Below are 16,868 nucleotides of genomic sequence, written 5' to 3'. Positions count from 1 at the left end.
TGGTAGTTTTAGTCTAAAAATATATAAAATATGTTAAAGTGTTATTTAACCTTATGATCTTAAGTACGTTATACAAAAAATTAAATTAAAAAAAAATATGAACAAAAAAATGGAAACAAAAGCGACTGATATTACTAAAAAATTATGACCAACTTATAAAAATGACTATATAGCTATAAATATGTTATTTACTATAAATGAGTACATTTTATATCAATTTCTAGCTGCATGTTTGTATTAAAGTATATTTTATTTTATAGTTATTATTATTAAAATTTATATAATGCACTAAATAAGGTATAATATGTTACCATAACTTTCAAGCACCAATCATTTATTAATTTTCATTATTAAATTATCAACTAATAATTACATATTGTATGCAAATATGATTGATTCACATAATACAGAAGGTCGTATTTATATTCCTAAATACAATATATTCACTAACTACTAATCATAAAAGTATTCATAAATTTTTGAATATATTTTTTATTTTTTATTTATTTATACGCTAATACAATTGTAATTATAATAACTAAACAAGGAAAATGTATTACTTATACAATTAGCATATGAATACTTTGAATTCAAATTGGTGTATCTATTTATAAAACTTAAAGTATTAATATATCAAAGATACAAGTATTTATAAAAATTTAATGTATTAATACATCAAACAAGGTAAAGTAGTACAATTAAGCATATGAATAGAATAATTTGAAAAATGGATACACTATTGTTAACCAAAAAAATAAATACACCAATATACTATAATATGAATACACCGTTGTTAAATAAGAAAAAGAAAACAATAGAACGTGTATGTATCAAAGTATGTAAGTATTTGACTATATAAAAACTTTAAAAATTAACTAAAACATCGATCTATTTTTTGTGAAGAATTCTATAATACTCGAGGTTTGACGTTAATTTAGGTATTTATTTATAAATATATAGTATTAATGTATCCAACTATACTTGTATTGCCTAATCAAATAGGATAAATTACTGATGTATCCAAATGTATTTGTATTCAGAAATCACCATTTTATTAATATTACAATTTAATTATCTATGTATATAAGAATTATTAAATATAAACATTGATATTTGATTGAACCACAAATCTAAGTATAAATATAAGTATAATGAATTGAACCACAAAAATCACTCCTACAATCATACAAAAGGATCTTGAAATGAAAGGAAGTGGAAGGAAATACAAAAAAGTCTGTAAAATAAGGATATTGATGAATAAGAAGGTACGAATATATAATTAATTATGAGTTTAATAATAATTTTTCTATTTATTATTTATATATATTAAATATAAAAAGAATTGCTTATTGATATACAATTAAATATACTATTTATTGTATAGTTATAATCATATAACATAAAAAAATTAAATTATAGCTATATTATTTAAATGTATATTGTAAGTTTGCTATATTATATAGTTTTTCCAAAAATTATTCTTAAACAGCAAGGAATAAGGATGTGCTTTGGGTGTTTCGATTCTCTTAAAGATTATGGGCTTCCTAAGTTGGGTATAAGGCCCAATCAGTCTTTCCTAAAGATATGCTAAAGTGTTACTACAGAGTCCAATATTAAAAAGAATGGAAAGTTACGCGATTAAGCAAATTTATAGTATTTAATTACTTTTTATAGCTATAGTTTGCTTTAATTATATGGGTTTACTTCGAGTTTGTGTAATTAGTTATATTTGTATATGTATAATTCGCCAGAATATACAAGTACATATGCATAATATACAAGTATATACATATACAATTCACCTCTCTCCCACTCTCTGCCCTCTCTCTCTCGCCTGTGTCCTCCCTCTCCCATTATCGCTCGCCTCTCTCCTCTATCTCCCAGTCTCTCTCACCTCTCTCCTCCCTCTCCCAAACTCACTTGTCATATATACAAATACATATGTATAATATATAATTGTCCAACCGATATACAAATATAATTCACTTTTATCCCACTATTCCCTCTCCCCCCCTCGCCTCTCTATTCTCTCTCCTAGTCTCGCTTGCCTCTCTCCTCTATATAATATGTAACTACAAATTGTAATTATCAAACTATAACTATAAAAAGTAATTAGACCTTTTTTAAGTGACTATATGTGAAAGTTATGGACGGACCTCATCCAATTTAATTTTGATTATAATTGTGTTACTCATCAAATGAGTGGTCACTTTAGCCCCCCAAGAAAAGATATAACAAGTCATTACTAAAAGTAGTATTTTTCAATGACTGATGACTAATTTAATTTTAAAAAGGATATATATACAATAATCTAATCAAATACAACGTACGATTAATGATATGAAGCGTCCTTCTAAATTGTTGTGTCAAAATCGTAATGTACTGTTAAAAAAGAGCATTGCACATACAATGCTTTATTTACTACTCCTAAATATAATATTGTTTTGAATGAGAGACTTTTCTTTCATCATTAAATTCTATATTTAAGTTAAATAACATCATATTATGGATTAGAAGAGGGAAAAAAATTAGTAGCATAATTCCAAACAAAAAAATTTAAAAAAGTAGATTGATGGATGCTGGACCTACCTAGAATATTTATATGTATAATTTTTAGATTTAGCATAAAATGTGGATGGGAGAAGATGTGGACTAGTCGTCAATACCATAAATATGTTTTCATACTTGCATGTGAAATGTTGTCAGTACGTTGTATGTCAACTTTAAAGCTACAAATACATTACAGATATAATTATTATTTATTCAGGTAACCTAACAATTTACTTTCCTAAACTTAGCAAATAAAAAAAAAAGTGATACTACTAGTATTTTATTTTTTGAATATTGTTGAAAAAAATATGAAAAAGAGTCTCGATTATTGAAGTTTGATATTCCCAATTAGTCTGGGCCATGGGTTTCCTTGATATTATCCAAATTACTCCTTGGTCGGTTCCATGCATGTCAAATAACTGAAGCTCACGTGGGGTCGTCTCAAGTATTATTTTTGGTCCATTTTTTTGTTTATAACCAAACACCCTATGAAAATGAAATTAATTGAAGTTAAAAATTATATATACAATAATTAAAAGTAAATACCATTTGGTATAAAAAAAGAAGTTGTAAAAAGATTATATATATCATTAGCGTAAAATAATATTTTAGAATGATGGTTAAAATAATTGGAAGAGTAGCTTGGCACTATGAGTCGTATAAATGCATCGGTGACCCAAACATCATTTTTGGTATTAGCATCAAATTTGATGTAAAACTCTAAATTACTCTATTAAATTTATATTATAAAAGATATATTTTATCATTATATTATTATATGTTATGTCATTTATATTTTCTTATTTTATAAAACAGAGTTTCTTTAAGATATTCACCATATATGCTTCTTATTATTTTTATTTATAATCGTTTAATATAAAATTATTTTATATCATAATCTTTAAAAAATATAAATTGCTAAAAAATATTATATACATAATAATGAATGATACAAATAAGAGTAAAATAATATATACATAATAATGAATGATACAAATAAAAGTAAAATTATACAAGTAAATAAATATTTCATATTTGAAAATATTATTTTAAATTATACATAAACATTCAACTTTCGAGATCACTATTGTGCTCCTATAAATGCTCTATTAATACATTACGTAGTTTAAAATAGTTTTTTTTGTCCTTTATTTTTTATATCGAGCTAGAAATTGTTTAAATTGATAACTTTCATCTATTGTCATTTCTACGGTCGGAGTCAGATCTTCCAACGCATCTTGAATTGATACATTAAATCACACTCATCCACAATCGTATTATTTGTTTACAAATATATATACTTGCATTTTTAATTTTTGTGAAAGTTAATTATAGTGTATATAATTTATAGTAGAGTTAACATTTAAAAAAAAATCATATATAGAAAAATTAATTTATAAAATAGCAAAATTTTATATCTAAAATTAATATTATTAATATATTAAATAATAGATAATTAAATATAGAAGAAATTTAATTAAAACATATCATTTATATAATGTTCTATAAAATTTTTATATGTTGTAAACTAATATTATAATATTTAAAAATAAAAAAAACTCATATATCAAATTCTTAAAAAATACTTATTTATGTCATTCATTGAGAATAACTAACTTGTGTTAGTCGTTAAAAGTTCAACTTATTTATATCTTTGTCGTTAAAGAAAAGTAACATTCATTTTATTTTTTAATTCCAATTTTAGAAAATCCTTTTTACGTTTTTGTATTAGTATTTTTGAATCAAATGATTCAGTGGCACTAATATTAAAGATATGTATATAGTAGGCTATATAAGCGACAAAGAAAAAAAAGTAGATGGTAATGAGTCGTTATCATGTGTCAGAAAACGTCAAGAAATTAAGTGGGATATTTCTCTCATTCTAATCATAACTTCTTCTTCTTCTTCTTCCTTTTTTTTTTCTTTCTCATCACGATTTACTCACACAAAACAATGGGTGTTCTTGATCACATATCTGACATGTTTGATTGCTCTTCTGAACACTCAAAGCACAAAAGACGCAAACAATTGCAGGTATGTATGTATACCCAACTTCTTTATTTTTGGGATCTCAAAATTAAACATATTCCCCCACAGTTATTTTGTTGATTCCTATACTATTGCTAGGCATTTTTGCACTTTATTTGAACTACTTTATAAGTAGAAACAGGTTACAAGCTATTCTTCAGATTTGATTTCAAATTAATCCAGAAAAAAAGTAATTTTTATCACCAAATGGTTCTCCGGTGTTTCCAGGTCCTGTTTATGTTTATTTTTTTATAAAAAATACAGTTTAGTTTATTAGTTTTCTGACATCTCAAATCCAGCTGTCTTATAGATCTATTTTACACCAATTACCATGTATCTGCTGCCGCCTGCTGGCCACTTTTGGGTTTTTTTCTTCTTCTTGTCTGATAGCATAATCTGGGAGGAAATAAATGGCTCAAATGTACAACTCTCTAACAAATTGCATAAAAGTAAATACTAGTTCATATGAGATTTTTGCATAAAGCACATTTTTTTTGGTAGATGTGTACCTTAATCAATAATGTATGCTCAATAGAACATAAATTATTGGTATGATTTAAGCATATCTTATTTCTGGTTGTGCAGTAGAGAGACTTGACAAAAACTATTACGACGTGACACTATTTTTTCAGAAAAATCTCCTTCCCTACAATATTTAGAATGATATTACGATATCACACTCTGATATTTTAGAAAATGACTATAGTTAATAATAAGGGTAAATTATAAACTAAATTACGAATGACTATTGATTTTCTAAATGAAACAAGTACTCCTTCCTTCCCATATCTTATTATAAATATTTATTTGATAACTTATTAAATAGCTCGTAAGAGAGGCGATTCAGTTACACTTATTAAGAAAATAATTATTTTTATCCCTATTTATTATGAAGCTGGTGGTTAAATATTTAAAATTTTTCCAAAAAATTTACCTTTTCAAAAGAATTAAATAAGGATGTAATAGGTTAAAAAAATTATCTTTTCTTAATTTGTCAAAATTAATAAATAATTAGAGATAATTAAAGAAAAAATTAATAATAATTAAGAAAATAGAAAGTGTCCGTTTGAATTGGTTTGGGGAGGGAGTAAAAATGAATATCTATATTTAGCAAAATTCGTGCTAATAATAGATTTGGGGTGGTCTTCCCATGTGCACGCTCTCGTTCTCGTTAATAGCATTTCTCCTATAACTATGTCTACTTATTTTGCCGTCACATGATCTACTCTACTGCCTTTATTTATTGTTCAAAATTATATTTTTCTTGCTTTATAACCAAAGTGAGTATTTCATAGCTTTTCAAAAGCAAAAGCAAAAGTAGAAAGTTTCCATCAATAGTGACGTGTTGCAGAAAGGATACTGCAGATTCAGTATCCCTTTTGGGCCTCCACTGAAATGTACATATCCTCTTTTTATTTATGGACCTGCCAAGAAATCACTTATATGCATTAGTAATATATTACTACTACTTTTAAACATCATTTGGATTGATGTTTACGTGACTTAACACGATGTTTAAAGAAAAAAACAGTAAATTTTTGAAAGTTATAGTCTAAAATGACCAACACATATTTGTATGTTTATAAATTATTTTTAAAAAAACTAAGGATAAGAAGTGAATCTTAAAGTTGAATTGTTTTGATTATAGAAACGTGTGACTTTTCAAGGAGAGACTCATTTGATAAGAGGTTTACATAAATTAGAACTGATGGAGTGTCAAATTCATCTTGCTATTGTTACGTTTTACTTTTAATGAAATCATACAAACGTTAAACTATTTTCTAGTCCACATTGACTGTATTACCACCTCACCTCACTTCATCTTTCCGTTCTCTTGGCTTGCGTTTGACCCTAGATTTAGTTGAAACTTGAAATATCAAAGTGTTTTGAAGTTGAAAAAATAGTTTTTGGAAATAAATTGAAGTTTTGGTTGTGGAAGTAAAATTTCCCCCTAAAACTAGCTAGCACAAAATTTTATGAACAAAGAATGTGGAAAATCTAATTCCCAATCTATGGGCAAATGGGAGTGTAGATAATAAGAGAAGTTTTGGATTTTCAGACAGTGGAGATAAAAGTGAAGATGGACTGTGAAGGGTGTGAGAGGAAAGTGCGAAGGTCTGTTGAGGGAATGAAAGGAGTTTCCTCTGTAACAATCGAGCCTAAACAGCACAAGCTGACCGTAGTAGGCTATGTAGATCCAGAGAAAGTTGTGTCTCGTGTAGCCCATCGCACAGGTAAGAAGGCAGAGATTTGGCCCTATGTCCCATACGATGTGGTTGCTCATCCTTATGCACAGGGTGTCTATGATAAGAAGGCTCCTGCTGGATACGTGCGAAGAGATGATTTCCAAACGAACCAACTTGCTCGTGCCAGTTCTACTGAAGTTCGCTATACTACTGCCTTTAGCGACGAGAATCCTGCAGCCTGTGTGGTCATGTGAACGATAATATTATGAATCTACTACTCTGTTATTGTTAAATTTGTATTGGTTTTCATTATCATGATTGTACGGACTGTATTGAGTATCCTGTTGTTGAAACTCGTTAAATTGGCTGTTTACGAGTAAGAAAACTGTACATGTCAAGTGATTTCTTTGTCATTGAACTTTTCTGTTTACAATTGTTAACAAAAGAAATTGTTGTGATTGACATTTCGATATAAAAAATAAATAAATTGAGTGGGCGGGCATGTATAACTATCTGATTTTTTTTCAGATTGTTGCTTTTTGTAAAGCATCAGTGCATGCCGAACTTTTTGTTTCTTTATAATTGTCTAGTGGAATTTACGTTGGAAAGTAATGATTGATGGACTATTTGGTAAAACTCTTTTGGAGTAATATGGAATTTCTAGCTAAAGAAATTCATATTTTTTAAGAAATTAAGAAAAAATAAAGGTGACTAATATGGATTTTTCTTAGCTAAAAAAAAAAGCATTTCCTTGTTGGGAGTGTATCTATTTTAATTGTTTCAAATATAATCTTGAATGTCTCTAGTTCCTTTAAGTCTGTTGAGGTGGAACACCTTTGATTCAACAAACTCAAATATAATCAATCTTGAACATATTTAAATCCTTAAGTTAGGTGAAGTAGAACATCTTTGATCGTAACTAATAGAATGTACTTAAAAATAAAAATAAAAAATAACAGAAATATAAGTTTCACTAGTTTTTTTTTAATTCCGTATATCTATAGCCAAACGGGCAACATATTTAAATCCTTTAGGTGAAGTAGAATATTTTTTATCGTAACTAATAGAATATACTTAAAAATAAAAATAAAAAATAAGAAAAATATAAATTTCACTAGTTTTTTTTTAAAATTTCGTATATCTATAGCCAAATGGGCCCTTGGTTTGTATGCACAAAAAATAAGTGAAAATCCAAAGAAGGACCTTGGATTGCCACAACAGGCCCAAGTATACGTAGTAGCAAGTAGTAACAACAGTACTTAACGATAACTTTCCAACCGCCTTTCGTAGACTCCATTTTCCATTTTTGGCGGGAAACAGAAAACCCTCATACTCCATTAACAATGGCTGAAGAAGAATTGGAGGCGGCGGGAGAAACCGAACAAGATGTAGAAGAGGAGTTCGCCGTTTGGAAGAAGAACACGCCGTTGCTCTACGATCTTGTCGTTTGTCATGCCCTTGAATGGCCTTCTCTCACCGTTCAATGGCTTCCGTCTCCAACCACCGACGACGGTGCTTTTGCTGTACACAAGCTCATTCTCGGAACTCACACCTCCGACGATTGCCCCAACTTCCTCATGGTCGCAAAGGTTCATCTCCCTCGGAATCCTGCTTCAGGACTTGAACACAATCTCATGAATCCTCAAATCCCTAAGGTCTGTAACTCCTTACAATCGGTTAAACTACACTAATATTTGAAAAAATTCCCTATCTGTTAAAATGCGCTAATAGTGTAAAAATTAGTTACATATTTCTATATTCGTGATGAGTGATCCATATGTGTACATATATGAACTGTTTGATAAAATATCCAAATGAAGAAAGTTCTTTGTTAATGAATCAATTTATGAATATGTGGTGCCTATCGGTGTTTCTATGAAGGAAGTTTAATCTGGAAGTATTTTTTTTCCTAGTGTTAAAACCTGTGAATAAATTGGTCAATTAAGTTTTTCTAGTGTACACAGGTAGAGATAGTACAAAAGATTCATGTTGACGGAGAAGTGAATAGAGCGAGATGTATGCCACAGAAGCCAGCTGTAGTTGCAGCTAAGACTAGTAGCTCTGAAGTTTATGTCTTTGACTCAGCTAAACAGCCCCTTGATCATGAAGGTGGGTCTTGTAACCCTGATGTTCGACTTCGTGGGCATGATAAAGAAGGTTATGGCTTGTCGTGGAGCCCGTTTAAAGAGGGTTTTCTTTTGAGTGGTTCAAATGATCAGAAGATTTGTTTGTGGGATATATCTGCATTGCCTCAAGATAAAGTTCTTATGGCTCATCATACTTATGAGGTAATGTGATCTGTCCTTTCACCCAATGTGCTGATTCAACTGAGTTTCTTTTGTTGATTCCGTAGTTGAATATCACTATGGCAGATATGAATTTAATTCTGGTATTTTTGTATAGGAGCATGAAGATGTAGTTGAGGATGTGTCATGGCATCCAAAGAATGAGAACCTATTTGGTTCTGTCGGAGATGATTGTCGTCTGATCATTTGGGACTTCCGGACAAACAAAGCCCAACACTCGGTTTTAGTGCATGAGAAAGAGGTCAGTGTCTTCAAATTCCATCTTGTTTAATATTTTACCACGCACTGTTTTATCTGTATCATTGAGATTAATCTCTACTATGCTTGTCTAATCGTTCAATGATATAACCCATAGATCATGCACTAGGCACCCAATATGGTATTAAAGAAAAACATATGAAACTATTGGATAGGACTGTTGAGATGTCATATGAGTCTTTGAATAATGGGACCTCCAACAATGGTTATCCTTCGTACATTGTACTGGTCTTATTTTTATCTGTTTGAGAGGTTAATCCTGTCACCTGTTTCACATGCATTAATGAAATGCGAATTCAGAAAGTTAATAGCATGTGCACCGGCTGAACAAACTTTTCTCAATAGTTATCCTGAGGCAGTCTTGCTGATCTTGTTTTTCTTCCTCTCTGCAGGTGAATTATTTATCTTTCAACTCATATACTGAATGGGTTCTTGCTACAGCATCGTCAGATAGTACTGTTGGTCTGTTCGACATGCGAAAGCTTAGCTCTCCATTGCACGTGTTTGGCAGTCATACGTATGTCCTTCAGCTTATTTCAAGTCTTCAAATTTGTTGTGGTCAATCTTTTACGTCACTCCATTATTTTATTGGCTTGGTGACTATCGAAATCACAGTTTACTGATGTTCGTCTCCAGTGATGATTGACTTGTCAATATTTGGATCCCTTAGTATGCTATACAGAGCTCCTTTTGAAACAAAAAACTTATGAAAACTAAAAGTATCTGTCAAATCTACTTATCGTGGTGCATTTCTTTCATCATTGTTGAATTATTTTGCCTGTGTATGCACACAGAAATTGGTCAAATCTGCTGTTGCTTTTGAGCCCTGCTTATGCTCTTACTCAGCCAATTCCTGGTTTTAGATGACATTGCTGTAGGAATTCTCATGCATTCTTCTAAATGTGACAACTCTTCTACCTTTTGTTTCTACCAATGATACGATTTTTGTCATTAAACCTTTTTGCAGGGATGAGGTGTTCCAGGTAGAATGGGATCCTAATCATGAGACTGTACTGGCATCTTCAGGTGGTGATAGAAGGTTGATGGTCTGGGATCTTAACAGGTACATCATGCATGAAATGAATTCCACAACACGAAAACGATGGTGGTGGATTATCAGTTATCACTTAAATTTAATACGAGATAATGGTGATACTAACCAAAGAAAGAGTTGTATGGTTTACCTTTTTTGTCTTACAACAAGATTGTTGTCTTCAGGATTGGTGACGAGCAATTGGAAGGGGAAGCTGAAGACGGACCGTCAGAACTTCTTTTCTCTCATGGCGGTCACAAAGCAAAGATATCTGATTTTTCATGGAACAAGAACGAGCCATGGGTCATTTCAAGTGTGGCAGAAGACAACTGTGTCCAAGTCTGGCAGATGGCTGAGAGCATCTACCGTGAGGACAATGACAATGGCAACTGCTGAGATGTTCAATTTTCTTGGCATTAATGGAGGCCGTTCTAATTGTATGCTGCAGATCTGAACTAGAAGAGTTTTATATACTCGTTTATGGCATCATCAACTTTATTAGGTGCAGAATCATCAAGTAGAAGAGTACCGTTAATTGCATTGTTAACTTATATACATTGAGAACTGAATCCATGTACAAGTGCAACTATACTATTAATCATGGTGGTTTGAACTTGCTGCCTGGCACAGATTTAGCTAAGTTGCTTCATCTACAAATAGGTATTATAAGAGATAAGTTTCAGATAGCATGCTGAACTCATCCAGCATTTAATACAATAACAATCACACTAATCTCAATAATCAATATAGTAAGCATCATGTTTATGGCAAGTGTCAACAATCCTACATGTCTTCTTGCTCCAAATATGATCCAATTATTGATGATTGAACCATCAAAGCCAAAAATAATTTAAACGCGCCCAACAATGTAAAACTCAGTTGAGACATGAAATTCAAATTTCACATAAGAAGGGGGAGACAGATTTTGTTCTCCCCTACCAACCACTCCATGACCAGCGGCCAGCGCCATCTTTGATTTTTAACCCAATGGCAAAAGAGGACCAAAACCAAACATAGAAAAGGAGAAAACCCACGAGGGCATATGAAATGCCACATATTTCACCAATCAGTGTTTCTACTTCATGAGATCTGTCGTACTTCCTGCAGCTCAAAACACCAACATATGGATGGTGCCACAAGTAAATACAAAGGAACAGAAACTGAGAAACCAAGCAAATGTACTTCAATAATTTGTCTAGTGTTTCAATTTTCCACTCTTTATAGCAGAGAATCACGAGCATAAAAAGACCATCATCTATTTCAAATTCACATAAACTAAGAACGATAACCATCAATTTAGACATCCATCGGCAAGAGGCGACATTCATCAAAGATCAAAGAATGAATAAATACAACAGTGAGGAATAAAGCTTCCAGATCTTCAAAGAAAACCACAACCCTTGGCATCCCCTTGGTATCCTCTTCATGAGTTCTGCTAGCTATATCCATTCGGTTGTTTCTACTTTACATGACTGTTGATAAACAACAGACACTCAAACACCTACAAGACCACCAACTCAACAGCCAGAAGAAGATTCTCAAGTCGAACTCAGCAAAGTAGAGAAATCTTCACGGTAGAGAGCACATAACAAAACATACTTATTCTCAAGAATAATGATGCTCTCCTAAGATGTTCATCAACTTGTTGTACGCGCGCCTCCTGAAAAAGCAAAGCAAAGATTAAAGGAGCACAGCCAGGAGGATTAAACACAAAACTAAGTTGCCATTCTACACTGGTACATCAATGCGTTAATCACTCAGCTCAATGAAAGAAAAGTTAAACTTGAAGCTACTGGTTGTTTTGCACCACCAACTCAAATAAAACACATCATAACACACATTCATTAATTAATAATATAAATGTCATCAACCAATGCCATAGCATACAAGCGCTTGGAAACAGTTATTTTGACAGACATTGCAAATATATGGATCTTTCTTTTGCTGAGAAGAAAAACATTTTTTCCTAAACAAATCTTAAGGACAAAAGTTCTAGCAAAGATACCAGAAGCCACCCAAGATCTCTGACACTCCTTTCGATCAAGAAGATTGCACTAACTCTTTCAGTTCATCAATTTCAAAGTGAAATCAACATAGAGATTCCTTTTTGGCATTAATGGAATTAACAAAGTTTACAAGCTACATAAAAGGGGTACAAGAGGTTGCAAAACTTTACCATTTAAATTCTTCTTGTCATCATAATTTTAGAATTTCAGTCAAAAGATAATTATGTGTGGATACTAATCAAGCTGAGCAAGTTATTTTTTCTCATTTTGTAATGAGGTATGCCTCAAGTTTTATTCACACGACATCAATTATATGCTCTATTTAAAGCAAAATATCAGACACCTAACAATTGTTTTTACCTACTCAATAACTCAAGGGACTGGAAAGAATCAATATATATTATTCCAAATCGTCTTAAATCCAACTTACACCAAAAACTAAAAGATTTATACAGTTCTCCCAAGGATTTGCTGGTATAGTTTATAAGCATCTTCGATTCTATTCTTTCCAAATGCACCAGATTCTGCACCACAGAAATGTGATCCAGGCTTTCTTGAATATTTTCCTTGTTTTCACTCCATATTAGCAGGTAGTATCACAACTAGTTTTTCTTTGCATCATATATTTAGTTACAAACAGGTACAAGGGACTTAAGGACGACCCTGAACGCTTAGATAATATTGGATCTTCGGGAAATGGTAGCAGAATCTGCCTCATTCCAACTTAAATACCAATAATTTAATGTTCGGGTGTACTTGAACATCATAATTATCAATAAAAAAAAAAGGTTTTACATGTAGTTGATCTTAGTTCAAATGTACTTATAAATTGTTTTATAATAAATACTATATTATGCCAATTTTTTATGAAATATTTGTCAGAACTAGACCGAAATTTGATGCTTGGACACTTGTTACTCAGAACCCCTTCAGCCTTTTCTTTGCTGTTACTTGTTCAGAAATCGAGGGAGTACTATTCAGCATGTCAATGTCTATTGTCTTTATTTATTTGGGAACCAAATCAAGTACCATTACCATAAAATCCCCTATATATACAAATACAATATAACATGTTATATATACACACGCCAACATCTAATGTTATAATCAAAGTCCAGAAGATTAAGGCTTACTACTCTAAGAATTTCCAGGTTAAATTCAAGGGAAGAAAAGAGGGGAAGGCTAACTACAGAGACAGAATAGCCTCATAATTCGAGACAAAACAAGTACAACCTCCAAAATATCGTTTAAGTTTTCTGATTTACTAACAAAGTTTGGGTTTAGTCCCAACCTGCTGTAAGTGTAAGACAACGAAGATAGATTTTACAGTCAAGAGTGATTTGCTTAAAGGAGAGTAGAATCAAAATTACAATCGCATTTCTACTGGACAAATAAGTAGTTTTGGATTACAATGATTGTGTTTCTGTTTCGAGTGGGAGGAGGGGTTTTGGCTAATATTGGAAAAATTAAAACGGCATTCCTAATGATGTCTTGTTACAATTGCTATTGCTTAATGCATTTGGTTATTGGTGATGGTGGAGTTCTCGAGGAAGATGGTGATAGCTTTGGTGTTGGTTGAAGATGGTTTCCGGGGAGGTGTAAATTGGAGGGTATTTGTGGCAGGTCGACAAGGGGAAACATGACTTACGTCCTCTATGCATCGCTCTGTTATGTGTATAGTTAATGGTGACCGAGGATGTAGGGAAGGAGGAAGAAGATGGTGTTATAAGAGAGGAAATGTTGGTATTTTTTTATCACGTCAACATAATATAACTTATTCACGTGCTCAAAAAAAGTGAAAATCACTATTTACCATGCCAGTTGAGGTACAATTTTTTTATGTATTCACACTTCTCTTCCATATATATACACAAGACTTTTTTAAATATACATGCATTCCCTCCATCCATTTTATATGACGATATTTGACCAAATAAGAGGTTCAAGAAGTTGATTTGACTAATGAATTATATTAGTTAATAGAAGAACAACAATATACCTAGTGTAATCCCATGCAACAAGTGGGGTCTGGGGAGGGTAGGGGTATGCAAATCTTACCCCTATCTTGGAAGGTAGAGTGGTTGTTTCCAATAGACCCTTGCCTCAAGAAAAATCAGATCAAAGCAGTTTGGCAAAAGAAAAATGGAAGTGAAGAAACCATAATAAAATACTAACGATAGCATGAGGAAGAATATGGAGCAGTTAATAGTTACTGTTTAAAAATATATCAAAGTGGTGGTTCGACTAGATGAGTAGCTAACTGTACACAAATGAAGATACCCTTTTGTGAAAGTAAAGAAACCAAGTCCTAGTCTTAAATGGATACTGCACTCATGTTACTAAAGGACAATGCTTAGTTAAGTTAAGTTGTAAAATAGTTAACATGGTACAATTTTCAGATAATATCAACTTTAAGAGAAAATGCAAATCTTCAGCTTAAAAAAAAAGAAGAAGAGAAAATGCACTTCAATTCACCTTTTCTCTTGCTTCGACCAGAAGTGTTGTCAGTAGGTGTGCTATTACCCACAACACATCCAGGAACCTCCTCCAGTCCAGAGGTTTGATTACCCAAGCATTGGAGAGTCTCAAATTCACAGTTGTTGAAGCCTTGTCCATTTAATACAGTGCCGTCTGAGTTTTTACCTTCTGCGCCTGGGTGGAGGCAATAAACCTGATCATCACATTGTAGGTTGCAAGAGTTCACCACATATGCACCAGGAAAGTTAGGATTAACTATGTGCTGATATGTATTGCCACTCTTCATGGGCTTCTGATATGGAAATGATCCAATTTCCCCTTCAATCCTTCCACGTATATCCACAAGCAAACACTTGAGCCTAGCAACCTCCGCTTCCAATACAGCCTGACCCTGCAGCCTCTTCAAGAGTTGCTGGTTTATAGCCCTCAATCTGACAACTTCATCCTCTAATGAAGCAGCCCGAGCCTTCTTTTTCTCACGATACTTGCGAACAGCTTCCTTATTACCCACCGGGCGTTTCTTTCCTTTATTCTCTGCAGACTCTGCAGTATCATCACTGGGGTTCTTATCGTCATCTGTTGTAGGAACTATTTTGGTGTGAACATGGTAACAAGTGTGAGTATGAGAGTTATCAGGACCAGGCGGGTTACAAGTGTGGGCATGAGTACAGGCATGCGCATCCTTGAGAATCTCATTGAAAAAACTGTCCATTGAACTACTAAATTCACCAAAATTCGAACTTGACAACATTTCTTGGGTAGAAATGTCCAGCTCCCCGTCAGCCATAATTGAAACCTCAATAGTAACCAATATGTCAAACTCTGCAGTAAAACACCAGCAATTCAGCAACCTTCAAGATAAAAACCTAACTACTAGTCCAGTCAAAAACAGAGCAAGCCCTCAAGAAAGGAAATTCAAGACATAAAGTTTTCAACTTGAACATAAAAGGTACGATATTTATAATTTCCGAGAAAACCCCAAATCTTGAAATTGAAATTCTGACATAAAATTTCAATCTGGGTCAAATTCAAACAACTTAGAAGAAACAAGCCACCAAATCACAACAAAGCTAGGCGATGGATTCCGATTCATCGAAATCAATAACAAAACAGTGAAATTGAATCGAAAAAAGAAAGCACTTACAGTGAAGCAGAGTCTGAGGCGTGAAAAAGGAGAGAAAAATGGGGGTGCGAGGAAAAGTGAAGGAACCCTAGAAAAGGCTAAAAAGGGGTGTTAAGATGTCAAATAGTTTTAATGGCGGAAAAAGAATGGAGGAAAACAAAGGGGCCACAGGTCAAGATTCCAACACATACACATGCGCGCACACACGCAACAAACGACTGCAAATTGAGCTCGTCTTTTCCCGTTTCTGCAAATCTCAATTTGTTATTTATACCTATTTGAGGGGCCGATCCTAATTATTTTTTTATACGGACTCAATTAGCGGTGCACAATCAACTACTTTCTGTTTCACATTTGATTGATTCGTATTTACTAGGGGCTTAATTAAAATATAATTTTTATTAAGAATTTTTTTGTCCTATGGTATAAAATTTGAGGTCTCTAGTCGAAGAAAAAGTATTCGCCACATTATAATCAATTAATTTCTTTTCGAAATTGGTACTTTTCTATTTTTTACTTTTTTTCATATTTTAAAAAAATATAACAAATTTTCTTTTTTTTAATGATTTTTTTCCATTTCAATATACTTGAAAAGTATTTTTAAGTGAAATAATTGTTTTTGCGAACCTCTTCTTTTATGCACATTCCTTTTTTCTATTATTTGAAATTGTATAGCTACAAATTGGCCTTACTTTTAAATTTTTTGCTAAATTTTTTTAACAAAGTTATCTAATTATCTATATATAAGCTGACATCAATAATCTAATTATATAAAAATTATTGTCCATCAAAGTTTAGATTTTAATGTTTCTATTTTCTTAATTTTATAAATATAATATATGACAAATGTTTCATCTTACACATGTTCATCCCAATAAGTTATTTGTCAGCCTTGCTTAG

General features: G+C 32.1%; 3 protein-coding genes across 3 annotated transcripts; 2 read left to right on the top strand and 1 right to left on the bottom strand.

Annotated features, from left to right (window-relative positions):
- The first annotated feature begins 4,344 nt into the window (after window positions 1–4,344).
- On the top strand, window positions 4,345–7,182 carry LOC101266875 (heavy metal-associated isoprenylated plant protein 26). The gene is made up of 2 exons (XM_004230996.5): window positions 4,345–4,584; window positions 6,638–7,182. Exons 1-2 carry the CDS (start codon window positions 4,504–4,506, stop codon window positions 7,016–7,018), a joined length of 462 nt encoding a protein of 153 aa, XP_004231044.1. The 5' UTR covers window positions 4,345–4,503; the 3' UTR covers window positions 7,019–7,182.
- An 844-nt stretch (window positions 7,183–8,026) lies between these two features.
- On the top strand, window positions 8,027–10,974 carry LOC101266569 (WD-40 repeat-containing protein MSI2). The gene is made up of 6 exons (XM_004230995.5): window positions 8,027–8,419; window positions 8,729–9,052; window positions 9,168–9,311; window positions 9,721–9,845; window positions 10,296–10,391; window positions 10,547–10,974. Exons 1-6 carry the CDS (start codon window positions 8,108–8,110, stop codon window positions 10,755–10,757), a joined length of 1,212 nt encoding a protein of 403 aa, XP_004231043.1. The 5' UTR covers window positions 8,027–8,107; the 3' UTR covers window positions 10,758–10,974.
- A 548-nt stretch (window positions 10,975–11,522) lies between these two features.
- On the bottom strand, window positions 11,523–16,444 carry LOC101266077 (basic leucine zipper 23). Its single transcript, XM_004230994.4, has 3 exons — window positions 15,990–16,444; window positions 14,843–15,667; window positions 11,523–12,021 (listed from the first exon to the last, which is right to left on the bottom strand). Exons 2-3 carry the CDS (start codon window positions 15,630–15,632, stop codon window positions 11,999–12,001), a joined length of 813 nt encoding a protein of 270 aa, XP_004231042.1. The 5' UTR covers window positions 15,633–15,667; window positions 15,990–16,444; the 3' UTR covers window positions 11,523–11,998.
- Between the last annotated feature and the right edge of the window lie 424 nt (window positions 16,445–16,868).

This window comes from Solanum lycopersicum, chromosome 1 (genome assembly GCF_036512215.1).
Source record: "Solanum lycopersicum chromosome 1, SLM_r2.1".
Classification (NCBI taxonomy): domain Eukaryota; kingdom Viridiplantae; phylum Streptophyta; class Magnoliopsida; order Solanales; family Solanaceae; genus Solanum; species Solanum lycopersicum.
The sequence above is the reverse complement of the archived record's forward strand: the minus strand, read 5'-3'. Positions and strand labels throughout refer to the sequence as shown.